This window comes from Anomaloglossus baeobatrachus, chromosome 1, assembly GCF_048569485.1.
Source record: "Anomaloglossus baeobatrachus isolate aAnoBae1 chromosome 1, aAnoBae1.hap1, whole genome shotgun sequence".
Lineage (NCBI taxonomy): Eukaryota > Metazoa > Chordata > Amphibia > Anura > Aromobatidae > Anomaloglossus > Anomaloglossus baeobatrachus.
This window is the reverse complement of record NC_134353.1, coordinates 264,923,126-264,950,396: the sequence shown is the minus strand read 5'-3', so window position 1 is coordinate 264,950,396 and position 27,271 is coordinate 264,923,126. Positions and strand designations below refer to the sequence as shown.

Sequence of the window (27,271 nt, the reverse complement as noted above, 5' to 3'; positions counted from 1 at the left end):
TATGTAGTGTGTGCCATCCATGTGACATATTCCTGAAAAATACGCATGACATGGAAATGAATGGTTTGGATGTGTAAAAGGGTGTACAGATTTATAGCTACATAGCTTGTACAGCTATTTAGCCAAATAATTAAGTGGGGGTAAGATGTTAGCTCTGACCTATTTTTGATAGCTAGCCAAAGTAAAGCAGGCAGCTGGGGGTTAATATTATCAGGCTGAGAAGATCCATTGTTATTAAGCGCTTCTCAGCCTAAACGTAGCAGCTCGCAGCTGCCCCAGAAGTGGCGCATCCATTAATTTGGCAATTCTGGCTCTTTGCCGAGCTGTTTCCAATTGCCCAGGTGCGGTGGAAATTGGGGTAATACTTATGGGGTTGATGTCTGTTGTGAATTAACAGCTGGTATCAAGCCTAGGGGTTAGTAATGGAGAGAGGTCTATCAGACACCCCTATTACTAACCTCAGTAAGTGTAAAGAGAAAAAAAACACACAAACCTACATTTAAAAAAAAAAAAATCACTCACTGACACTCCCTGGGTCCCCAATTTATTAAAACAAAAAAGACAAAACAATCCATGCAGGTACAAAGTAGTCGACGGAATCCGAGATAGTCCACAATGGAAACCTGAAAGACACAAAAAGAGAGAGTTAAAGAAATAAAAACTATTGACTACCTTACTCACCAATTTATTAGACATGAAAATGTCCACATCCTACGTAATCCAGGGGTTCCCATGTGGCTCCTCCATTGCCTGGATCAAAGTCTATGGAGGCTAAGAACAAGGCTCCATAGGCTTTGAGCAGCAGCTGGTCCCGGCACATTTTGTTGACCCAGAGACTGTGATAAGCAGTGACCTCGGGAACGTCACTGCCCATCACTGTGATGAGTGGTGACGTTCCTGACTCCACCGCTCATCACAGTCCCCGGGTCAACTTTCATTTCTAGTAAATCCTGCCTGGGGATGACTGAGTGAGTCGAAAAGTTACATTTTCTTAAAATATATATTTTTTTTATAATACATTATTTAGTAATGTAAGTGATAGATGCCCACCCTTTACTAACCTCTAGGCTTGATGTCAGCTATTAATTCACAGCTGACAGCAACCCCATAAACTATTACCCCGATTGTCAATGTACCAGAGCAATCGGGAAGAGCTGTCATAATTGTCACATCTAATGAATGCACCATTTTTCGGGCAGCTGCAGGCTGTTCTTTTTAGGCTGGGTGGGGCCAAATAGCCTTGGGCCTTCCCAGCCTGATAATACCAGCCTGATAATACCAGCCCGAGCTGTCTGCTTTACCTTGGCTGGTTCTCAAAACAGGGGAAACCCTACGTAATTTTTAGTTTTGTTTTTTTCCATTTAATTAATTTTGGTAAATAGATTATGCATAGCTAGTACAGCTATCTATCTTTGCACATATTTAGTACACAAAAAAATTTCATTTCAGTATGTGTGTTTTTCAGCACCCATGACAGCGCCACGAGAGAGGACTGGACTTCAAGGATTGGAAACCTACAGGATAAAAAGGGCGGTACCTCTCCCCGCATCAGTTGGTTTCCTGTCCTTGAACACTGAGCCTCCAGGAATCGGCAGGATTCAGGATAGTCCTTGGGGCCTGAAAATGTGGTTTCCGGTACTGGCAGAGGCACGGGTCCTGCTGCGGCTGGCCGAGGTGCTCTAGGACGCCGCAACAGACCCGCGGGGGTGCTATTTGCGTTCAGAGTCACCTCCTTCCGTTGATGTCATGACAAGCCCATGGGGGCGGTGACCTGGGCGGTGAGTTGAGGACTGTGAAGGGTCCCTAGGGGACCGGGTGAGAACGGAGGGGGCGGCGGGGCTGGTGGGCCTTCACACAGGCACTTACCCAGGACGTCCGGACCATGGTGGTGCTTCCTCGTGACTGCGGGCACCGACAGGGGTCCAGTATGGGAGAGTTGTGTGTGGCAGGCTGACGCGGTGCGTTAGTACTGTGCATGTGTGGGGCATCCTCTCCTATTGGACGCTCCACCATGTCACGTTAGCCATCCGGAAGTCACAGGGGCGTAGTTGCCAGCTCTATTGAAAAAAAAAAAAAAAAAAAGGGCGGCAAACCAAGCAGACTGGTGTAATACAGCCTCTGTACCCTCCTGTAAAATGGATGAGCAACAGAAGCAGCAGTCAGCACCATCACCTTTGCCACCTCAATCACCACAGCCGCAGTCTGATCAGGGGGGTTGTCCTGCCACTCAGAAGCGGCAGCAGAGAGGCAAACCTCAGCATGGTCGAGACAGCAGTACCACGGGCTCTGGTGGAAAACATTCCGGGAAAAGTGATGGTTGATCCAGCCAGCAGGATGCAAAGTCCAGCAGACCCAACAGCAAGAGATCCCCCAAGGAAGGAGATTTGGATGGTGTTACTCCTGACCCGATTCGGGACAAATCTAAAAAATGTGTTTCAAAAACCAGGCATAGGGAATGTGCTCTGTGTAAAAAGGAACTGTCTAGTTCCTGGACCAAACTGCTATGCCGCGACTGCATTCAGCAGACCCTGTCTGAAGAAGCCCCGGGAATTGCCTCTGATGTGAGGTCCATAATTAGTGCAGAGGTCAGGGACTCCCTTACATCCCTGTCTAAAGATAGTCTGAGCTCGGAAAAATCCAAGCCCCCCCCCTTCCTTGCTTATGAAGAAACTGATAGGTCAGAAGGGGAATTTGATTCTTCTGCCTTACCTTCACTCTCCTCCTCAGTGACTCATTGGGTATTCAATGCTCCCCGATCGAAAATACAAGGAACCGCCTAAAGGCAGTACGATCCACTATGGGCATCCCAGATGAGAAGCCCGAGAAGTCTTTCCAAGATCATATTTTTGGTTGCCTGGAACAAAGGAAACAATGCACCTTCCCTATCATAGACAAGGTACAGGCCCTGATTACAAGAGAATGGAAGAGACCGGTTAAGAAGCATTCTATTCCGTGTGCCTTTTAAGAGAAAATATCCGTTTGAAGATGCCTCCTGTTCCACCTGGGATAAGGCTCCTAAACTAGATGTTGCAGTCACCAAGGCATCTACGAAATTTCCTCTGCCTTTTGAAGATATAGGATCCTTAAGGGACCCATTAGACAAGAAAGCGTATCACTTTCTGAAGAATGCCTTGGAGGCTTCTGCCGGAGTATTGAGACATGCCATTACAGCCACTTGTATAGCTACGTCTCTAGCAGTGTGGATCGATCAGCTGGAAGATCAGCTTAGAACAAAAGCCCCAAGGGAGGAGATGTTTTCATCCCTTTCCTGATTGCGTGGAGCAGCGGCCTTCCTAGAAGACGTCTCAGCAGATTCTACTAAGCTAGCAGCGAAGTCAGCGTCACTATCCAATGCAGCCAGAAGAGCCCTTTGGTTAAAATTCTGGCCAGGGGACATGCAGACAAAGTCACAACTCTGCACCATCCCATGTCAGGGAGAATATTTATTCGACCGTTCTTGGATGATATCCTAGAGAAGGCGAGTGATAAAAAGAAAAGATTTCCTTTTCCATCCTTTTTAGCCCCAGACGGTCCTTTCGGAAGAAACTGGTTCGCCGTGGTGCTCCACACAGGGATCAAAGTAGTTGGTCCGATAGAAAGAAGGTGGGGAAGGGGTTCATGTTCAAGGAATTCTCTAAGGACCAGAAAAGATCTTCCCAGTGACTTGTTTCCCCAGGTAGGAGGGAGGCTCTCTCATTTCCTTCTGTCCTGGGAAAAGATCTCATTGAAGCAATGGATACTCAGCCTGGTAAGATTTGTCATCAAACATTTCTATCACAAAACTCCTCCTCGAAGGTTCGTCCTTACACCTCTAAGGGCCGTTTGACACATCCGGCATTTCGCCACATTACCGGATCCGGCACACTCCAGTACAGAGTTAGTATTGTACAATGGCATCGCGGCAAGCTCCGGTCACATGATCGCATGTGACCGGAGCATGTGCCCGGAGTTTGCCGCGACACCATTGTACAGTATTAACACTGTACTGGAGTGTGCCGGATCTGGTAATCCGGCGAAATGCTGGATGTGTGAAACTGCCCTAAGGCTGTCACCGGCAGAACAGCTTGACTTGGAGACGGAGATCCAACAGCTTCTAACCAAGGAAGTATTGTTAGAAGTTCCCAGACAAGAAGAGGGGGAAGGATTTTACTCCCCTCTTTTTGGTGAGGAAACCCGACAGTTCATATCTAATTATAATAAACCTGAGAGCACTCAACAGTTTTCTTCATATAGACAGCTTCAAGATTGAGTCGGTGAGATCCACAGTGAAGTACTTGTTTCCACATTGTCACATGGCGGTAGTGGACCTACGCGATGCGTACTATCATGTCCCGATCAACAGTCAATATCAGACGTTCCTCAGAGTAGCTCTGAACATGGGCGGAAAGATCTGCCATTTCCAGTACAAAGCCCTTCCTTTCGGCCTGGCGGTAGCACCAAGGATTTTTACAAAGCTAATAGCGGAGGTAACCTCTCATCAGTGCCAGAAAGAAGTCCTCATCATAGCTTTTCTAGACTACTTTCTGATCGTCGGCACCTTTGCTCACCATTGTGCAGCCCTTCTAAAGAAAGTACATTCTTCCCTGACAGGGCTAGGTTGGCTCATAAACCAGGAGAAGTCCAGATTACATCCATGCAAGATTCAGCTTTTTCTGGGACTTACCTTGGATTCAGGCAGTCAGATGTGTCAACTCCCAGATTCCAAGGTGGAAAATCTCCCAGCCCAAATAGAACGGGTAATACATGCCACTCAGGTGTCTCTAAGAGAAGTGATTTCCCTTCTGGGCTCCTTAACATCAGCCATTCCAGCAGTCCTTTGGGCTCAGGCACACACCAATATCCTCCAGTGGGATGTCCTGGAAAATCAGGCAGTTCTGTGAGATCCTGCATTTTTTATGGGCAGTTTGTATTGATGTTTTGACTGGGCTCGGGTGCCCCTGTTACTGCACCTGCACTTTAAGTAATTACGAATTTTTCTGACATCCATAATAATAATCTAAGTATGGCTATACTGGGAACCTTGTCCTGCCTTGTTTACATGCACGTTATTAAATACTTTGGTAGGCTTCTATAAGTATTGTTTAGAGTTTCCCTCCCCTCTCTATCCCTCATCTTAATCCTCACCCTGGGTTTCGTCTTATGTCCCACCCATTAGTGTCTTGTGGATTGATGAGAGTTGAATGGGAATCTCTTACCATCTATAAATTATTTGCCTACCATACGTTATGTACTCCCCCTTTATCTCTTGGTAGATTTTATTCTGTGATATTGTGTCATGTTGTTTGGGATCTTTAATAAAAACTTCTGTATTTTGCACATTTTACTTGCAATTCTCTGTTTTTTTTATTTATCCCTGAGTAGTGCAGACACGGATTCAGTTGTATTTATACTGATACCGTGTCCACTTTTAATGGCTCATTTATTGAATTTTTTTCATAACAGTTCTGCAAGATCGCCTGGACAGGACTATTGTTCTCAGCCCTCACACGATACAGTCTCTACATTGGTGGATGAATCCAGACAATTTAAGAAGAGATGTTCCTTGGATAATCCCTTAGTCCAAGGTGGTAACCACCGATGCAAGTTTGTATGGTTGGTGGCCCACTTACACGATCATCTGATCCAAAGAATATGGTCTGGACTGGACGAGAAGCTCACGGTTCCTCGAATACCAAGGAATTACCTGAGGTAGAAAAAGCGTTAAGACAGTTCCGGCCATCACTGAAGGGTCGCCATGTCAAAGTCCTGTCGGACAATCAAGCAACAGTTGCGTACCTCAATCACCAGGGAGGTATTCGTTCCAGACCACTTATGGACATAGCAAGCAGAATCCTAGGTCTGGCGGAAAATTATCTGGAATCCTTATTGGCGGTACACATAAAAGGGAAGGCAAAGTCTACGGCAGACCTTCTCAGTTGCAGCAGGTTAAATCAAGGAGAATGGACCTTAAAACAGTCCGTTTTCACGCAGATAACGGAGATGTGGGTTATTCCGGAAATAGATCTCTTGCGACCAGGAAGAACAAGAAGGTTCACCAATTTTGTTCCCTAGACCCAAGGGATCAACCTCACTCAGTGGATGCTCTGTTGATCAAATGGAACTTCAACCTCGCTTATGCCTTCCCTCCAATAGCTCTCATTTCAGCAATCCTGAGGAAAGTTCGGGAGGACAAAGCAGCAGTTTTTCTAATAGCATTCTTTTGGCCAAAGAGACCATGGTTTTATTGGCTGACCAGACTGTCGATAACCAGGCCATGGGTTCTACCAGAACTACCAGACCTCCTCTCAAGGTCCAGCCTTCCACCCCTTGACCTACAGGTTGCATCTAACGGCCTGGATTTTGAGAGGTCACTTTTAGGAGGTAGGGGGTTCTCTCCAGGTCTAGTTACTACCCTGATGCAGTGTAGAAAACCCGTCACTACACAGATTTATAGACTGATATCGAACAAGTTCTTGTTCTCCACAGGTGCAAGTCCTGCTGGCCCGGTTCCAGTGGCAGTCATTCTAGAATTCCTCAAGAAAGGTTTAGAACTCGGTCTGTCAGTTAGTACCCTAAAAGTTCAGGTTTCAGCCTTGGGCGCTTTGTATAATTATAACCTGGCCGGAGACCGCTAGATTTCCCGATTCATTAGGGCCTGTTCTAGATCCAGACCTTGGCGCAGTATATCCTTGCCTTCATGGGATCTTAATCTTGTCCTATGAGCCTTAACTAAGCCCCCATTTGAGCCTCTGGAGTCTATCTCACTCAAAATCTGTCCCTCAAGACTATTATGCTTATCGCCCTAACCTCAGCATGTAGGGTTAGTGACCTACAGGCCGTGTCCATAGATCCACCGTATACTCAGTTTTTTGCAGACAGAGTAGTTTAAAAACCTGACCCGGCTTATTTACCAAAAGTGAATTCTGCATTTCACAGAGGTCAGGAGATTGTGCTTCCTTCTTTTTATGATAGTCCATCTACTCAGGAAGAGAGGGTGGCACTGCCTGGACGTTAGACATTGTCTTCAGGAGTATTTGTTCGTCACTAGGGGTTGGTGGAAGGACCAGTCATTGTTTGTAGTATTTCATGGTAGTAGGAAGGGGCTCAAGGCTTCTAAGTCCACCTTAGCTAGGTGGATCAGGGATGCCATTTCTATGGCTTAGATGGCTAGTGGTAAAGAAGTGCCTGCAAGTCTGAAAGCTCACTCCACAAGGGCAATGGCGTCTTCCTGGCCGGAAAGATCGGAGGTCTCCATCGAGAAGATCTGTAAAGCAGCGACGTGGTCTTCTCCGTCCACTTTTTATAAAAACTATAGGTTGGATTTATCCTTCACTGACCTCACCTTTGGGAGATGGGTTCTGCAGAATGTAGTCCTCTCTAAAATACTTTTGTCTATGTAATTCTCTCGTGGTGCTGTCATGGGTGCTGGAAAAATACGTAATTACTTACCGGTAATGTGTTTTTTCTGAACCCATGACAGCACCCTTACATTCGCTACCTGCACCTGGGTGTTTTAACATTTTTTTTTTTTGTGTTTCGCCCCTACTCACGTGGAAATTCATGGTGGTGTGGATATCATAACGATGTTCTTTTTTTCGGAGGTCCTTTCATGCTCTGTAATGCAAATGATGCGGGGAGAGGTACCGCCCTTTTTATCCTGTAGGTTTCCTATCCTTGAAGGGCAGATCCCCTCTCTCGTGGTGCTGTCATGGGTTCAGAAAAAACACATTACCGGTAAGTAATTACGTATTTTTCTGGTACGTGTCATAGGGATGTCATTGGTGTGCTGTACGTGTTTAATCCGTGCTGTAGGTAAAAAATGGACACTTCTTCGTGTGGTTCACATGGACACAAGGTCCAGGTGAAAACACGGAGGTGTGAAGATTCCCATTTTTTTTTTAAATTATTATGTGTTTGAAAGTGTCTCCAGTTGGTGTGAAAACAGATACAACATGTACTGGAGGCACAGATCTGTGAAATTGGCCTTAGGCGGGCTTTGCACACTACGACATCGCAGGTGCGATGTCGGTGGGGTCAAATTGAAAATGACGCACTTCCGGCATCGCATGCGACATCATAGTGTGTAAAGGCTCGATGATACGATTAACGAGCGCAAAAGCGTCGTAATCGTATCATCGGTGCAGCGTCGGCGTAATCCATAATTACGCTGACGCGACAGTCCGATGTTGTTCCTCGCTCCTGTGGCAGCACACATCGCTGTATGTGAAGCCGCAGGAGCGAGGAACATCTCCTACCGGCGTCACTGCGGCTTCCGTAGGATATGCGGAAGGAAAGAGGGGCGGGATGTTTACATCCTGCTCATCTCCGCCCCTCCGCTCCTATTGGCCGCCTGCCAAGTGACGTCGCAGTGACGCCGCACGACCCGCCCCCTTAACAAGGAGGCGGGTCGCCGGCTAGAGCGACGGTCGCAGGACAGGTGAGTCCATGTGAAGCTGCCGTAGCGATAATGTTCGCTACGGCAGCTATCACAAGGATATCGCTGCTGCGACGGGGGCGGGGACTATCGCGCTCTGCATCGCAGCATCGGCCTGCGATGTCGCAGCGTGCAAAGTTGGAGCCCCTTAGAGCCATTTTACAAGGAAGAATAGGAAAATAAAATTCAGCCTCTGGATGTGCATAGCTCGTAGTGACCTACTCCAAAAGACTTGCTGCAGTAAGTGCAATGAAAGGCAGTCCTACAAATTATTGACTGTGGGGGCTGAATACAAATTCATATCACAAAATTACAGATTTATATTTTTAAATATTTGGAAAAGCCCATGTATCATTTTCTTTATGCTTGACAAATACTTGCTACTAAGTGTTTGGTACATCACATAAAATTTCAATAAATTACCGTACATTTGTGGGTGTGATTTGGGGAAAAAAAATAAAACGTATGAATACTTTTCAAGGCAGTGTATAAATACACACGGGGCAGCTAGTGTCCCAAAATCGGTAGATCATGTATAATATATATATATGTTACCCTTTTATATTAGTATACGTTCTATCTGGGGTTCACTAGGATATACACACATTGTCTGAACTTGACCTAAGTGTGTGTGTTTTATGGGTTTCTGGTAACGTCGCTCAGGGTTTTTTGACCTAATCTTAAATCCTCTTTTATCTAATATTATAGTAATTTGCCTGCAAAGAATGAAAATATCTCCTGTGCTTTATAACTAATAATTATGTATTCAATTAATGTATAATAAAAAGGATAATTTTGTAGCTAAACAGAATGTATTGCATACATTAAGCTCTTTACAGGTTAAGTCAGAGGGAGATGCCCCTGGCGGCTAGTGAAGATTACCAAGAAACGCCTTTACTCTTTACAAAACCTGCTTTTTCACCAGCATTTTCTAGCCCATGCAGCTCTCAGCCTGCCTCACGTCATCTGGTAAATATTACTAAATTACTTGTACCTCTAAAATAATGCTAAAGCATCAACACATGCACAAGCATGATAATTGGGATATAGCTGGTCATGTATAAAACCAGTTTATCTGAGCCCCCACAAATGTGGACCCTTGAATTTTGCACTTACTACCATAAGGAGAAGGAAAAATATATCGGTAGCAGCCAAGCAGCTTTTGATGTGATTGTAGGCATTAGTGATTCCTCCCAACCCTTCTCTAAAATATGTACACTTGGCTCAGATGAGCGTGCATGTGTGCTTGATAAGGAGAACAATTGGCAGATATAGCTTATTTCATATGACCAGGCAGTGCAGTGGCAGCTCAGAAAAGATGAACGACATACAGTTGTACAGGTTGGGAGAATATCATGTCATGTATTCTAGCCTATACGTACCAAAATACAGAGCAAAGTATATATCTCAATATATAATCCATAGGATGAAATGCACTCACTGGTGTTGCTGTATCAAAAAGGCTTTATTCCTGAATCAGGTTACATGTGAAGGCAAGCAGGAAGGGGGAGATACAAAACACATTGTCGTATGTGTTTTGTGTCTCCCCCTTCCTGCTTGCCTTCACATATAACCTGATTCAGGTATAAAGCCTTTTTGATACAGCAACACCAGTGAGTGCATTTCATCCTATGGATTATATATTTTATATTTATCTTTGAAAAGAGCACCACAAAACTTTGTATTGACACTGCCTGTATGTTGGTCTGGTTTTACATGAACGTTAATGTTTTAACTCTATTCTCAAGCAGATAACATGAGATATATGCATTCCGTCAGTGTGAATAGTGCCCAGCATATCTTTCTATGAACTCTGTAAAGTATGTATCTTAACTAGCTGCTGGGAAAACATTAGCTGTCCTGTACATAGACTCCTATCTGATTTTGTCTGTATATCTAATGTTTTATGCTTGAACACCTCTCGTCATGTCAGTAATGACTTGCATGTGTGTGTATATATGTGTGTGTATATATATATATATATATATATATATATATATATATATATATATATATATATATATATGTATGTATGTATGTATGTATGTATGTATGTATGTATGTATGTATGTGTATATATATATATATATATGTATGTATGTATGTATGTATGTATATATATATATATATATATATATATATATTGTGTATGTATGTGAAGAGCTTAAGTTCACAACTGTAGCTACATCGAGATTTCATTCTCTCATCGGTTCTGATTTAGCTAGTACTCATATTAAAAGTTGCTTTCCCATCGCCTATAGCTAGGATATGCCATGACTTTTTATTGCTCATGGAGAAACTCCCAAGATCCCCACTGATCTGTAGAATAAAGGGGGTTGAGATATTTGTTCCATACACATGCACCCTCGGCTCATCTATGCATTCTTGTCTTCTCGATAGGGAGAAGTGAGTAAGCTTTTGCTAATCATGGTAACTTATTTCATGTGAGAACAAAGATTGTGTATCTTAAATAAGTCCACTCCAGCATGCTTGATCTTTCTCTCCAAGCCCCCAGCGTATTGGGAGTCAGGAGTTCCCCCCCCCTCCCAATACACCGTCGATGTTCAACTGGTCCAACCATCATTTATAATAGAGCCCTATTACATTTGAGACACCAAGGTGTGGAGTAATGATACAATGAGACTTTCATCCATTGTTAGTACATTTACTCAATTAATGTAATTTTTGTTTAACGCATCACTGTTTTTTTTACAAAAAAAAAAAATATTACAGGCTTTTCCACAATGTGCTGCATTGATATGCCTTCCACTATTTAGGTGCCAAATGCTTGTTTTTGCTGTTATATAAGTTACTGTTCTACTAAATTCCAATGTAACACACAGGCTATTGTTTTATTTTTTTTTTTTTCAACTCAGCCAGTTAAGCCTTACAGTCACAAAGTGAAGGGAACTGTATCTAGTGCAGTCATAACAAGAAATCACGACCCAGCGCTGAACTGCACCAGCACTCCAGACAGACGTCTGTGCGCGGCATCACCCAGTAGCTCTGCTCTATCACCCGCGTGTGTTCTGGATGACGGCATACAGGTACCGTTATTTATGTGTTAAAGAGAACCTGTCAGTTTCCCCAAGCCTTCACACCTCTACCAATGAGCTACAGATGTCAGCTCCTGCCTTGTGGGATGTTCCAGATATTCATCATACCAACTTTAATGTGTTGCTCTTTATTGGTTAATTCGCCATGACTAGTCCAGCAGGCATTGTTTCCCACTGATTTCCTCACTGTCCCTGGGAGAATGTCAGTCACACCATGGGGAGGATGATTTTAGGATTTAGTACCAGCACTGAGGAGATCATAAGGGCAGTGAGGCAGATCTCAATCACACTGATCACCGGATCAGAGTCGGCACTGAAGATAATGGGGACAGTAAGGATGACATCTGTCATACCGAAGAGTCTGATTACAGGACTATGTGTGATGCTAGTAAAATTAATATTAATTAGGTACGACAGTTTATATGGGACATCAAGGACTTTTAGCAGGAGATGGCCTGTAACCTAATAGTAGCAGTTTGGCTGTCTTGAGGGACGTGATAGTTTCCCCTCAGCATCCAATGAACTAGAATCACATAATTTACTTCGACTAGATATTTGATGATCAAAGTAGTGCAGTGTATATTTCAGGGTGTTTCAAGAAATTATGGAAATTGTTTCTTCAGGGAGGAAGTAGATGAACACTAGTGCCACCTGTTGGAGGTAGCAATCCTAGAAATCAAAAGTGACACTTTAACGAGCCTTTTCTTAAGACTTAAGGGTGGTTTACATGCTGCGACATCGCTAGCGATCTCGTTAGCGATGTGACACGCCAGATCGCAGATAAGATTTGCCGAGATCGCACATAAGTCATATTTTATAGCACCGGTCACATGTGCGATCTCAGCAAATCGTATGTGCGATCTGCCGTTTTACATCGCTAACAAGATCGTTAGCGATGTTGCAGCGTGTAAAGCACCCTTTAGGATTTATGCCAGATCAGAACCTCAATTTGCAGAAACTTGTTTCGGGGTGATGCCCCTTGTGCGTGATAAAATAGGCTATAAATCTGTGAAATCTATTAATCTTTTTTATATGCATTTGATAAAGTTTAAGATTCTTCTTTTTTTTTTTGTACACTTGCTTGCTAATTTGTTCAGTTTACTGTTCAGGTGACGACACCAACACAGAATTCATACGAAAGAATCCGTCCTTTTTTTCTGAGACCAAATCTAGGCAATGTGTCTGAGAGCTCTCCAGTGCAGTTACAGGACTCTTCAGCTTCGCTGGAACAAAACTGTAAGAACTTGATGCATTTCAATCTTTTTAGCACAAATTTGTTTTCAGTGTTGCAAAGCCTCTACATCAAAAAGAAACTTTACAGATGGTCTTAATTGAGGATTAGCTTTCTAGTCCATGACACCAGTAACCCCAATAATAATTTGAGGTTTATGCTCCCTGGGGCCACAGATTGTGTCATATACATTTCTAAATTAATAAATATATATATGCATATATGCCTCACATTTCACTATATATATATATATATATATATATATATATATATATATATATATATATATATATATATATATATATATATATATATATATATATATATATATATATATATATATATATATATATATATATACAGTTAGGTCCAGAAATATTTGGACAGTGACACAATTTTCGCAAGTTGGGCTCTGCATGCCACCACATTGGATTTGAAATGAAACCTCTACAACAGAATTCAAGTGCAGATTGTAACGTTTAATTTGAAGGTTTGAACAAAAATATCTGATAGAAATTGTAGGAATTGTACACATTTCTTTACAAACACTCCACATTTTAGGAGGTCAAAAGTAATTGGACAAATAAACCAAACCCAAACAAAATATTTTTATTTTCAATATTTTGTTGCGAATCTTTTGGAGGCAATCACTGCCTTAAGTCTGGAACCCATGGACATCACCAAACGCTGGGTTTCCTCCTTCTTAATGCTTTGCCAGGCCTTTACAGCCGCAGCCTTCAGGTCTTGCTTGTTTGTGGGTCTTTCCGTCTTAAGTCTGGATTTGAGCAAGTGAAATGCATGCTCAATTGGGTTAAGATCTGGTGATTGCCTTGGCCATTGCAGAATGTTCCACTTTTTTGCACTCATGAACTCCTGGGTAGCTTTGGCTGTATGCTTGGGGTCATTGTCCATCTGTACTATGAAGCGCCGTCCGATCAACTTTGCGGCATTTGGCTGAATCTGGGCTGAAAGTATATCCCGGTACACTTCAGAATTCATCCGGCTACTCTTGTCTGCTGTTATGTCATCAATAAACACAAGTGACCCAGTGCCATTGAAAGCCATGCATGCCCATGCCATCACGTTGCCTCCACCATGTTTTACAGAGGATGTGGTGTGCCTTGGATCATGTGCCGTTCCCTTTCTTCTCCAAACTTTTTTCTTCCCATCATTCTGGTACAGGTTGATCTTGGTCTCATCTGTCCATAGAATACTTTTCCAGAACTGAGCTGGCTTCATGAGGTGTTTTTCAGCAAATTTAACTCTGGCCTGTCTATTTTTGGAATTGATGAATGGTTTGCATCTAGATGTGAACCCTTTGTATTTACTTTCATGGAGTCTTCTCTTTACTGTTGACTTAGAGACAGATACACCTACTTCACTGAGAGTGTTCTGGACTTCAGTTGATGTTGTGAACGGGTTCTTCTTCACCAAAGAAAGTATGCGGCGATCATCCACCACTGTTGTCATCCGTGGACACCCAGGCCTTTTTGAGTTCCCAAGCTCACCAGTCAATTCCTTTTTTCTCAGAATGTACCCGACTGTTGATTTTGCTACTCCAAGCATGTCTGCTATCTCTCTGATGGATTTTTTCTTTTTTTTCAGCCTCAGGATGTTTTGCTTCACCTCAATTGAGAGTTCCTTAGACCGCATGTTGTCTGGTCACAGCAACAGCTTCCAAATGCAAAACCACACACCTGTAATCAACCCCAGACCTTTTAACTACTTCATTGATTACAGGTTAACGAGGGAGACACCTTCAGAGTTAATTGCAGCCCTTAGAGTCCCTTGTCCAATTACTTTTGGTCCCTTGAAAAAGAGGAGGCTATGCATTACAGAGCTATGATTCCTAAACCCTTTCTCCGATTTGGATGTGAAAACTCTCATATTGCAGCTGGGAGTGTGCACTTTCAGCCCATATTATATATATATAATTGTATTTCTGAACATGTTTTTGTAAACAGCTAAAATAACAAAACTTGTGTCACTGTCCAAATATTTCTGGACCTAACTGTATAATTCGTGTAAAATATACCCTTTGCTATTTTGAAGGTAAAATGTGAGGCATTTTCTTCTGCTATCAAATATTGATGACCTATCCATAAGCCAAGTCATCAATATCAGATGGATGCTGGTCTCATCCGTCCCTCTGGCTGTTCCAGTCCGGCCTGCGAACCGAGAGCAGCTGAAGGGCTGAAAGCACCAGGTCGCATCCAGGCCCTCCTGCACCTCCACTGCTGATGTCATTGCCATCTGTATCGCAGGATACACATTGATGGAGGAGGGGCCGCTGGCTCCATCTTCCACCAGTCAGTGTGAGGTGCAGCAGACCTATTGATGTCACACCCTCATGTGTGCTATGCGGAGCACTGGAGTGCAGAGCAGAGTAAGGGGAGTATGTGTGGTGGTTTCGTTTGTTTTTTGTTTTTTTTTCTTTTCCCACCATGTGTATAGGATGTTTGCATGTATGTCGGCAGCTGTGTGGGGCTATGTGGGGTCATATGCTGTATATAGGCGACTGTGGGGGGGGCACATGTTGTATCTAGCAAGATATGTGAATGGGTGCATGCTGTATCTAGGAGGATATGTGGGTGGGCGCATGCTGTATCTAGGAGGATATGTGGGTGGGCGCATGCTGTGTCTAGGAGGATATGTGGGAGCGCATGCTGTATTCAGTGATTTGCGAAAGTATTCGGCCCCCTTGAATTTTTCAACCTTTTCCCACAATTCAGGCTTCAAACATAAAGATAAAAATTGTAATGTTATGGTGAAGAATCAACCACAAGTGGGACACAATTGTGAAGTTGAACGAAATTTCTTGCTTATTTTAAACTTTTGTAAAAAGGAATAAATTGAAAATTGGGGCGTGCAATATTATTCGGCCCTTTTACTTTCAGTTCAGCAAATTCACTCCAGAAGTTCATTGAGGATCTCTGAATGATCCAATGTTGTCCTAAATGACTAATGATGATAAATATAAGCCACCTGTGTGTAATCTAGTCTCCGTATAAATGCACCTGCTCTGTGATAGTCTCAGTGTTCTGTTTAAAGCACAGATGGCATCATGAAGACCAATAAACACAACAGGCAGGTCCGTGATACTGTTGTGGAGAAGTTTAAAGCCGGATTTGGTTAAAAAAAGATTTCCACAACTTTAAACATCCCAAGAAGCACTGTGCAAGCGATCATATTGATAATACCACTGCAAATCTACCAAGACCCGGCTGTCCCTAAAAAATTTCATCTGAAACAAGGAGAAGACTGATCAGAGATGCAGCCAAGAGGTCCATGATCACTCTGGATGAACTGCAGAGATCTACAGCTGAGGTGGGAGAGTATGTATATAGGACAACAATCAGTTGTACACTGCATAAATCTGGCCTTTATGGAAGAGTGGCAAGAAGAAAGCCATTTCTCAAAGATATCCATAAAAAGTGTTTAAAGTTTGCCACAAGCCACCTGGGAGACACACCAAACATGTGGAAGAAGGTGCTCTGGTCAGATGAAACCAAAATCGAACTATTTGGGCACAATGCCAAACAATAGGTTTGGCGTAAAAGCAACACAGCTCATCACCCTGAACACACCATCCCCACTGTCAAACATGGTGGTGGCAGCATCATGGTTTGGGCCTGCTTTTCTTCAGCGGGGACAGGGAAGATGGTTAAAATTGATGGGAAGATGGATGGAGCCAAATACAGGACCATTCCTGAAGAAAACCTGTTGGAGTCTGCAAAAGGAATGAGACTGGGACAGAGATTTGTCTTCCAACAAGACAATGATCCCAAACATAAAGCAAAATCTACAATGGAATGGTTCACAAATAAACGTATCCAGGTGTTAGAATGGCCAAGTCAAAGTCCAGACCTGAATCCAATCAGGAATCTGTGGAAAGAGCTGAAAACTGCTGTTCACAAACGCTCTTCATCCAACCTCACTCAGCTCGAGCTGTTTGCAAAGGAAGAATGGGCAAGACTTTCAGTCTCTCGATGTGCAAAATTGACAGCGACATACCTCAAGCGACTTGCAGCTGTTATCGCAGCAAAAGGTGGCGCTACAAAGTATTAACTTAAAGGGGTTGAATAATATTGCACGCCCCACTTCTCAGTTTATTTTTTATAAAAGTTTAAAATAAGCAATAAATTTCATTCAACTTCACAATTGTGTCCACTTGTTGATTCTTCACCATAACATTAAAATTTTTTTATCTTTTGTTTGAAGCCTGAAATGTGGGAAAAGGTTGAAAAATTCAAAGGGGACAAATACTTTCGCAAGGCACTGTATAGGAGGCTATGTGGGGGCGCATACTGTTTGTAGAGAGGCTTTTTGGGCGCTGCATGATGCATGTGGGGGGGTTGTGTGTGGGCTCGTGCTGCATATAGGTGGATACGTAATTGTGCTCAATATTAAGTGATTATTATTATTTTATACTAAAATGTTAATGTTATTGATCAGAATTAATTTCAGTTTATTAGATTGGCCCTCCACACCAGTCATGGTTTATCATGTGGCCACTCTGGAAAATTACAGTTACTGCACACCCGTGATGTAAACGGTGTACGGAGTGGAACCCCACAGCGACGCACATTTTTTTTTTTTTAGAGTGCTCTCAATAATGCAACTCAGCTCTTATCCGTGTGATAAATCAACATCTTACTACAGTAGTAGAAAACCAATTTTTAATAATGTATAATTTTACTTCTTTATACACTTTAGATATTTTGAAATCCAGTAAAAATGTACAGTCGAGTCTTATGAAGGATTTGACAGAAGTCTCTGTTTCCGAGGATGCGTTGGATGATGCTGCTTACAACACCCCTACAGCACCAAAACCTAGTACTTTCTCATTAAGAAATGGCAGAGATGTTGTGTCTCAAGAAATACCGTCAAGCAAATGGACAGTGTATCAGAGTATATCTCCTGAAAGTGCACACAATGGAGACAAAGTGGACAGCGACTTCTGCCCACAAAGTGTATTTAGAAGCCAAGATGGAACAGATGACCTACCGAATAATGATATGACACCAACTGCTACATCTCACCTTGCCACTTTACAGGATAGACTTGGCTACTGTAATAGTGATGATGGCGGATCAGGGGGTCAGATTACCACTGAAATCCAAAACCCATCAGAACATTTCCGGCCTCTTGTAGAGAAGAAGAGTCTACATTCACGAGACACAGGAGAGGAGCATGTATGTATCCATAAAGTATCAATACTTAGCATTCTTAGGCCATATACGCATGTTCCATTTTTTGTATTTTTTTTTTTTTTTGCATTTTGATTGCGTTTTAAACTGCTGTGTCATTGACAAAATGCATGCGTTTTGCTTCCCCAGCAAAGTTTGAGAAATCAGAATTTCCATCCGCACGTTGCTTTTTTTTTTTTGTCAATGTTTTGTTTGACAAATATTTGTCAAAATGGTTGCCTGAAAAAAGCATGTTCATTCTTTTTGCATTTTGGTCACATTTTGTCACCCATTGAAATGAATGAGGTGTGTCAAAACGCAACCAAAATGTTAGATGTGCGTTTGCACTGTGTATTGTTTGAGTATTGGATGCATTTTTGTAAGCAAAACACGCAGGTCACCAACTTTTCTCCGTTCTCTCTCTCTCGTTCTGTCTCGCTCTCTGTCTCTCCGCTTCTTACTCACCGATCACCAGCATGGCTGTCACACTGCTCCCATGGCCTCTCCTGCTTCTGAAACTGCGTGCAGTCCCCCTCAATTTTGATACCCAGCCGAGATAAAGCCTCACAGCTGGGACTGGTATTCTCAGGCTGGGGAGACCCACGTTATTTGGAGCCCTCCAGCCTAAAAATATCAGCCAACAGCCTCCCAGAATTGCCGCATCCATTAGATGCGAGAGTCCTGGGACTTTACCTTGCTCGTCCCGATTGCCCTGGTGTGGTGGCAATTGGGGTAATAAGCAGTTAAAGTATTGGCAGCCCCTAGCTGCCATTTAAGTCCTAGCTTAGTCATGGCTGGCGCCTAAGAGACACCCCCTCATCACTAATCTGTAAGTGAAAGTAAATAAACACGAACACCAAAAAATCCTGTATTTGAAATAAAAGGCAAAAAACACACCCTCTTTCACCACTTTATTAACTCCCCAAACACTCCTCCAGGTCCGACGTAATCCACACGAGGTCCCACAATGCTTCCAGCACTGCTACATCTGACACAGTGAGCTCCATAGAGCAAGACTGCTTTTTGTGAGCTCCACGCAGCAACTGAAGTGAGTCGCGCTATCAGCGGTGACGTCACTCTGGTTAGACGCACACTTTTGAGCGCAAATCAGGCCGTGACACAGAGACAGAGCCGTATGAGGAGAATGAACTCGGGTGAACCTTTGACGTCACAACTGCGGGCCCCACACTACTGCCTGAGTTCATTTTCATCGCACGACTCTGTCTGCTGTCTGTGACAGGACAGGGATGTAGCAAAGCTGAATCACTGTGAGACCTCGTGTTGATTACTTCGGACCTGCAGTGTGTGTTGGGGTTAATAAAGTGGTGAAAGAGGGTGTTTTTTGTATTTTATTCCAAATAAAGGATTTTGGGGCTGTATGTGTTTATTTACTTTCACTTACAGATTAGTGATGGGGACGGGGTCTCATAGACGACTGCTATCACTAATATAGGACTTAGTGGCTGCTTTGGGATGCCATTAACTCCTTATTACGCCAATTACCACTGTATCAGGGCAATGGGAAGAGCCGGGTCCAGCGCCAGAATTGGCGCATCTTATGGATGCGCCACTTCTAGGGCGGCTGTAGGTGGCTATTGTTAGGCTGGAAAGGACCAAATAACGATGAGCCTTCCCACCCTAATATTAGCTCCCAGTTATCTGCTGCACCTTGGCTGGTTTTAGAAAAATTAGGGGGACCCCACGTCATTATTATTATTTTATTTATTTATTTCTAAATCAAATAATTTAAAAAAAAAAAAGTGTGGGATCCCCTTTATTTTTTATAACAAGCGAAAATACAGCAGACAGCTGAGGGTTGCAGCCTGCAGCTGCTGCTGTTTCTGTGCTGCATATGAAAAATGGGGGACCCACTTTATTTTTTTACCTAAACAATTAAAAAAAAACAGCTGTCCAAGCTAGCTATCAAGTTATTCTGTTATTTCTTTCTATCTATTCAACCTGTTCTTTCTTATTATCCATTCTGTATGTTCTTTCTATTTATCTATCATATTTTATTTCTTTGTCGCTCCATTGGGAGACCCAGACAATTGGGTGTATAGCTTCTGCCTCCGGAGGCCACACAAAGTACTACACTTTAAAAGTGTAACCCCTCCCCTCTGCCTATACACCCTCCCGTGCATCACGGGCTCCTCAGTTTTATGCTTTGTGTGGAAGGAGGCACACATCCACTCATGCATTCTCAGATTAGTTATATCGGTTGGAAGAAAAGAGGACCCCCACGGGGCCCCCGGCATGTTCCCTTCTCACCCCACTATGTCGGCGGTGCTGTTAAGGTTGAGGTACCCATTGCGGGTACAAAGGCCGGAGCCTCATGCCGTTTTCCTTCACCATCCCTTAGTGGCTCTGGGAGAAGTGGGATCCTGACTGGTCATCCATTCACTGGGACCGGGCTCCCTCCGCAGCCCCTGTGGGAATCTGCTGGACAGGAGTCTATTTATCCTCAGGGACCGGGCCCTGCATCTATAAGGTACTCTGTGTCCCCATGGGGACTGTGCATGGAGCACCTGCTTCCCGGACGCTGCAGCAGCTGCTGATTTGTGAAGACCGGGGGACTTCCGCGCCGACCGCGCCTGCTTGTCGGCCGCGGTTTTAAATTTAGTCCCCGGCTTCATCGCAGCCTAGTAGCAAAAATCCCGCCCTGATGTCGGCTGTGAGGGCAGGAGCATACTGGATGTGTCCTCCCCCCTCACTGATCACTGTGGGGACCCCAGATTCCCGCACTTTTCTAGCACCGCCCACGGCTCCACTCCTCCCCTGAGAGCTCCGGCAGCCATGTTTTTTGGCATTCTGCCGGTGGAGGATTATCTGAGAAGAGCTCTGCAGCTCTGGGAGACCTAAGGCAGGGAATCTGGAGGACACACACCTCGCTTTTTAGCGGTCGGTAAGCCACACCGGTCACCCGGTGCTGGTCCCCCCCCAGGGTGCCGGAATAGATACGTGTTTATATGCATATTTCTGTTCGGTCGGGCTGTATACCCCTTCCCATATACCCTCAGTGATCACTCTCCTAGGACACAACAGCATGTCGTCCACAAGGAGCAAAGGTGCTAAGGCACAGGGTTTTTTTTGCGACCTGTACCTCTTGTAGGGCTATGTTACCTGCGGGTTCCACCTACCCTCACTGTGAGCAATGCTCGACCCCTGTTTCGCTTGCTCAGCCGGAGCCTAGGTCACTAGTGGACCCCTCGGCTCATGTAGACCCACCTGCTCCCCCTGTCCAGGCGGCAGGGACAGAGTTTGCTACGTTTGCTGAGAAACTCTCTGAGTCACTTTCACAAGATAGAGCTCCTGGTGAAATCCATCTCTGAAGCCATGGGCGCGGCTTTTGCCCCGGCCTTTGCAGCCGTGTGGGCACTGCAAGCTATCTCAGCTTGTCTGGCTGAGATTCATGCTGTCACACGTAATTCTGCTCCGCAGGTTGCGTCTCTGACTTCTCAAGCGTCAGCTTTTTCTTCCTACGCCATGAACGCAGTCCTAGACTCTGCTAGCCGTACAGCGGTGGCATCCGCTAATTCTGTGGCAGTCCGCAGGGCCATGTGGCTGCGCGAATGGAAGGCAGACTCGGCCTCCAAGAGGTTCTTAACCGGTTTGCCGTTTTCTGGCGACCGATTGTTTGGCGAACGATTGGATGAGATTATTAAGGAATCCAAGGGAAAGGACTCTTCCTTACCCCAGTCCAAACCTAAGAGACCTCAGCAACGGAAAGTCCAATCGAGGTTTCGGTCCTTTCGTCCCTCCGCCAAGCCCCAATCCTCTTCATCCAGCAGGCCGGAGAAAGGCCAGAGGAACTCCTATGCGTGGCGGTCTAAGTCACGCCCCCAAAAGGCCGCCGGAGGCGCTGCCTCCAAGGTGGCCTCCTCATGACTCTCTGCATCCCCGAACCGCATCCTCGGTCGGTGGCAGGCTTTTGCGACGCCTGGTGGCCACACGTTCAAGACCGATGGGTGAGAGACATTCTGTCTCACGGTTACAGGATAGAGTTCAGCTCTCGTCCTCAGACTCGGTTCTTCAGAACCTCTCCGCCCCCCGCTCGGGCCGAAGCACTTTTTCAGGCAGTGGACACTCTGAAGACAGAGGGAGTTGTGATCCCTGTTCCCCCTCAGGAACAAGGTCGCGGCTTTTACTCCAACTTGTTCGTGGTGCCAAAGAAGGACGGATCTTTCCTCCCCGTCCTGGACCTCAAACTGCTCAACAGACATGTGAGCACCAGACGGTTTCGGATGGAATCTCTCCGCTCGGTCATCGCCTCGATGTCACAAGGAGACTTCCTAGCATCGATCGACATCAAGGATGCTTATCTCCATGTGCCGATCGCACCCGAACATCAACGCTTCTTGCGTTTCGCCATTGGGGACGAACACCTTCAGTTCGTGGCATTGCCATTCGGCCTGGCGACAGCCCCACGGGTGTTCACCAAGGTTTTGGCATCCGTTGTGGCGGTCCTTCACTCTCAGGGCCACTCGGTGATTCCCTACTTAGATGATCTCCTAGTCAGGGCACCTTCTCGGGTGGCGTGTCAAGACAGCCTTACAGTCGCTCTGGCGACTCTCCAGCGGTTCGGGTGGATAATCAACTTCCCCAAATCCCAGTTGACACCGACCCAATCACTGACTTACCTCGGGATGGAGTTTCATACTCAGTCAGCGGTAGTCAAGCTACCGCGGGACAAACAGCTTTCTCTACAAGCAGGGGTGCAATCTCTTCTTCGGAGTCACTCATACCCCTTGAGGCGCCTCATGCACTTCCTGGGGAAGATGGTGGCAGCGATGGAGGCAGTGCCGTTCGCGCAATTCCATCTGCGGCCACTCCAATGGGACATTCTCCGCAAATGGGACAGGAGGTCGACTTCCCTAGACAGGAACGTCTCTCTGTCCCTTGCAACCAAGACGTCTCTTCAGTGGTGGCTCCTTCCCAATTCTCTATCGCAAGGAAAATCCTTCCTACCCCCAACCTGGGCTGTGGTCACCACGGACGCGAGCCTGTCAGGGTGGGGAGCGGTTTTCCTCCACCACAGGGCTCAGGGAACCTGGACTCCGGTAGAGTCCTCCCTTCAGATCAATGTTCTGGAGATAAGGGCAGTGTATCTAGCCCTATTGGCCTTCCATCGGTGGCTGGAGGGCAGACAGATCCGTATACAGTCGGACAACGCCACTGCCGTCGCATACATCAACCATCAGGGCGGCACGCGAAGTCGTCAGGCCTTCCAGGAAGTTCGGCGGATTCTGCAGTGGGTGGAAGCCACAGCCTCTACGATCTCCGCAGTTTACATCCCGGGCGTGGAAAATTGGGAAGCAGATTTTCTCAGTCGTCAGGGCATGGACGCGGGGGAATGGTCTCTTCACCCAGACGTGTTTCGAGAGATCTGTCGCCGCTGGGGAACGCCGGTTGTCGATCTTATGGCGTCACGACACAACAACAAGGTCCCGGCCTTCATGGCACGGTCTCAGGATCACAGAGCTCTGGCGGCGGACGCATTAGTTCAGGATTGGACGCAGTTTCGACTGCCTTATGTATTTCCTCCTCTGGCAATGCTGCCCAGAGTGTTACGCAAGATCAGGTCCGACTGTCGTCGCGCCATTCTCGTCGCTCCAGATTGGCCGAGGCGGTCGTGGTACCCGGATCTTTGGCATCTCACGGTGGGTCAACCGTGGGCGCTTCCAGACCGCCCAGACTTGCTGTCACAAGGGCCGTTTTTCCATCTGAATTCCGTGGCCCTCAACCTGACTGTGTGGCCATTGAGTCCTGGCTCCTAGCGTCTTCAGGATTATCTCAGGATGTCATTGCCACTATGCGACAGGCCAGGAAACCAACGTCAGCCAAGATCTATTACAGATCTTGGCGGATCTTCTTATCCTGGTGCTCTGATAATGGTTTTTCTCCCTGGCCGTTTGCCTTACCCACTTTTCTTTCCTTCCTCCAATCCGGAATGGACAAAGGTTTGTCTCTCTGCTCTCTCAAGGGACAAGTATCGGCGCTCTCCGTATTTTTTCAAAAGCGCCTGGCCAGGCTTCCGCAGGTCCGCACGTTCCTGCAGGGAGTTTGCCACATAGTCCCACCTTACAAGCGTCCGCTGGAACCCTGGGACCTTACCAGGGTGCTAACGGCTCTTCAGAAACCACCTTTCGAACCGCTGCGGGATGTCTCTTTATCACGTCTTTCGCAGAAGGTGGCATTTCTAGTGGCAGTTACATCACTCCGAAGAGTGTCGGAGCTTGCAGCACTGTCATGCAAAGCCCCCTTCCTGGTTTTTCACCAGGATAAGGTGGTTCTGCGTCCTGTCCCGGAATTTCTCCCTAAGGTGGTATCCCCTTTTCATCTCAATCAGGATATCTTCTTACCTTCATTTTGCCCTAATCCAATTCACCAATGTGAAAAGGATTTGCACTCTTTGGATCTGGTGAGAGCACTCCGTTTCTACGTGTCTCGCACGGCGCCCCTGCCTCGTTCAGATGCGCTCTTTGTCCTTGTCGCTGGCCAGCGTAAGGGTTCCCAGGCTTCCAAGTCAACCTTGGCTCGGTGGATCAAGGAACCGATTCTTGAAGCCTACTGTTCTTCTGGGCTTCCGCTTCCTTCAGGGCTGAAAGCCCATTCTACCAGAGCCGTGGGTGCGTCCTGGGCGTTGCGGCACCGGGCTACGGCTCAGCAGGTGTGTCAGGCTGCTACCTGGTCTAGTCTGCACACTTTCACGAAACACTATCAGGTGCATACCTATGCTTCGGCAGACGCCAGTCTAGGTAGGCGAGTCCTGCAGGCGGCGGTTGCCCACCTGTAAGAGGGAGCCGTTTCGGCTCTTTTTATCGAGGTATTCTTTTACCCACCCAGGGACTGCTTTTGGACGTCCCAATTGTCTGGGTCTCCCAATGGAGCGACAAAGAAGAAGGGAATTTTGTTTACTTACCGTAAATTCCTTTTCTTCTAGCTCCTATTGGGAGACCCAGCACCCGCCCCTGTGCCCTTCGGGCTGTTGTTCTTTTGTGTACACATGTTGTTCATGTTGAATTGTTCTTTTGGTCCATGTTTCAGTTCTCCGAACATCCTTCGGATTGAATTTTCCTTAGACCAATTTATAAGTTTTTCCTCCTTCCTGCTTTTGCACCAAAACTGAGGAGCCCGTGATGCACGGGAGGGTGTATAGGCAGAGGGGAGGGGTTACACTTTTAAAGTGTAGTACTTTGTGTGGCCTCCGGAGGCAGAAGCTATACACCCAATTGTCTGGGTCTCCCAATAGGAGCTAGAAGAAAAGGAATTTACGGTAAGTAAACAAAATTCCCTTCTTCTCCTTTAAAAAAAACACAGACAAAAAGTCATTGAAAACGCATTGAAAACCCATGCATTTTCACCACGTGTTTTTTTTTTTTTGTCAAACGCAGTGTTTACAGTTGTTAAGTGTTCCAGAGGGTACAAACATGTACTGTATACAAATCACACTGGCAAAAACACACTGAAAATGCTGTAAAATGTGTTTGGAACACAGCCTTTCATTGCCAAGAGCAGGTTTTGGCTGCTGAAAAAATGGCAGCAAAAATGCTGCATATGAACATAACCTTATTGCTTATTCAGGTTCTTTCAGACACCAGTGTTTTGGGTTTTTGTTTGGGTACACGTGCTATCCATTATTTTCACGAATAGCTCATTGACCCATTACAATGAATATGCCTTTTTACATGTCCATTTTTGTTGCTGTTATTGTTTTTTTTGTTGTGTTTGTTGTTTTTTTGTAGACATATTGTCAGCTGAAAAATGAGAATAAGATGTGTCCTATCGTGATCAGTTTTGTTAAATGCCAGTCCCATAAAAAAACATGACATCTGTGTTGCGCTCCATATCTTTAAGTTTTTAATAGACTGGAGAGGCTCAAAATTATAATTTTATTTTTTCTGCAACAAAGATTTGTAAAAACTGACACCTGAACCAAGCATGAGTCCCAGCACACTGAAAAGCTCAAAGAACGTTTTACATATATAAGGAAAAAAACTGACATGTGAAACTAACCTTGGGGAGAAGAAAAAGATTGGTTCAATGATGTATATACAGTTGAAACCAGAAGTTTACATGCACTATCTAAAAAGACACACATGCATGTTTTTCTCACAATCTGACATGAAATCAGAATAAATCTTTCCCGTTTTAGGTTAATTAGGAACCAAATTTATTTATATAATTATATAAGTCAAAAGTTTACATACACTAAGAGTACTATGCCTTTAAACAATATTGGACAGCCCATATGGTGATGTCATGTCTTTGGAAGCTTCTGAGGTTTATTGGCAACATGTAAGTTAATTAGATACACACATGTGGATGTAATTTAATGCATATCTGAAACACACTGCCTCTTGAGAAAGTCAAAAGAAATCAGCTAAGATCTCAAAAAGAGAATTGTGGACTTGCACAAGTCTGGTTCATCCTTGGATGCAATTTCCAGATACCTGGAGGTACCTTATTCATCTGTACAAACAATTATACGCAAGTACAAAAAAGATGTGCATGTCCAGCCATCATACCGCTCAGGAAGGAGATGGCTTCTGTGTACCAGAGATGAACGTTTTTTGGTCAGACATATGCATTTCAACCCAAGAAAAAAAGCAAAAGACCTTGTGAAGGTGCTGGCGGAATCTAGGTAGATTATGATGTTATCCACAGTGAAAAGAGTACTTTTTCAACATGGGCTGAAAGGCCACTTTGCCATTACTCCAAAATAAACATAAAAAAAGCCAGATTAACCCCTTAACGACCGCGGGACGTAAAATTACGTCCTTGCGGTCATAATGTTACTGCCCGCGGTCTGCTGGCAGCATCATGCTGCGATCGGCACACATCTCAGCTGATTTTCACAGCTGAGATGTGTTCCTGCTAGGCACGAGCAGAATCGTTATCTGCTCGTGCCGTTTAACCCCTTATATGGCGCTGTCAATATGTGACAGCGCCATTATAAGCGCGATCGCGGTAAACATTTCTTTACCACCAGATACTGGAAGTCACGTGACGCGATCACGTGACTCCTGATAGTTGTCATGGTAGCACAGGGTCATGTGATGACTCCTGTACTACACCTGACTTGCTTTCACTTTCGCTGTGCCAGCGGCACAGCAAAAGAGAAAGAGAGCGTATCTGCTGTTTACAGCCTTGTAGCTGTGATCAGCAGATACTGCAGAGCGATCGGAATGCTGATCGCAATAGCCCCCTAGTAAAATAAAAAAAAAAGTTTTAAAAAATTAAAAAAAAACAAAAAAAGCTAAAAGTTCAAATCACCCCCCCATTCGCCCCATTGAAAATTAAAGGGTTAAAAAAATAAAAAATATACACACATTTGGTATCGCCGCGTTCAGAAACGCCCGATAGCGGCAAAAAAATTCCAGAC

At 45.0% G+C, this 27,271-nt stretch overlaps 1 protein-coding gene across 1 annotated transcript in view; it reads left to right on the top strand.

Moving 5' to 3' along the window:
- ZGRF1 (zinc finger GRF-type containing 1) overlaps positions 1 to 27,271 on the top strand; it is a 189,658-nt gene that overhangs the window by 71,671 nt on the left and 90,716 nt on the right. The window contains exons 6-8 of the mRNA XM_075349440.1: positions 11,290 to 11,460; positions 12,579 to 12,705; positions 17,417 to 17,895. Coding sequence (XP_075205555.1) covers positions 11,290 to 11,460; positions 12,579 to 12,705; positions 17,417 to 17,895 — 777 coding nt within the window. The remainder of the gene's footprint in view (positions 1 to 11,289; positions 11,461 to 12,578; positions 12,706 to 17,416; positions 17,896 to 27,271) is intronic.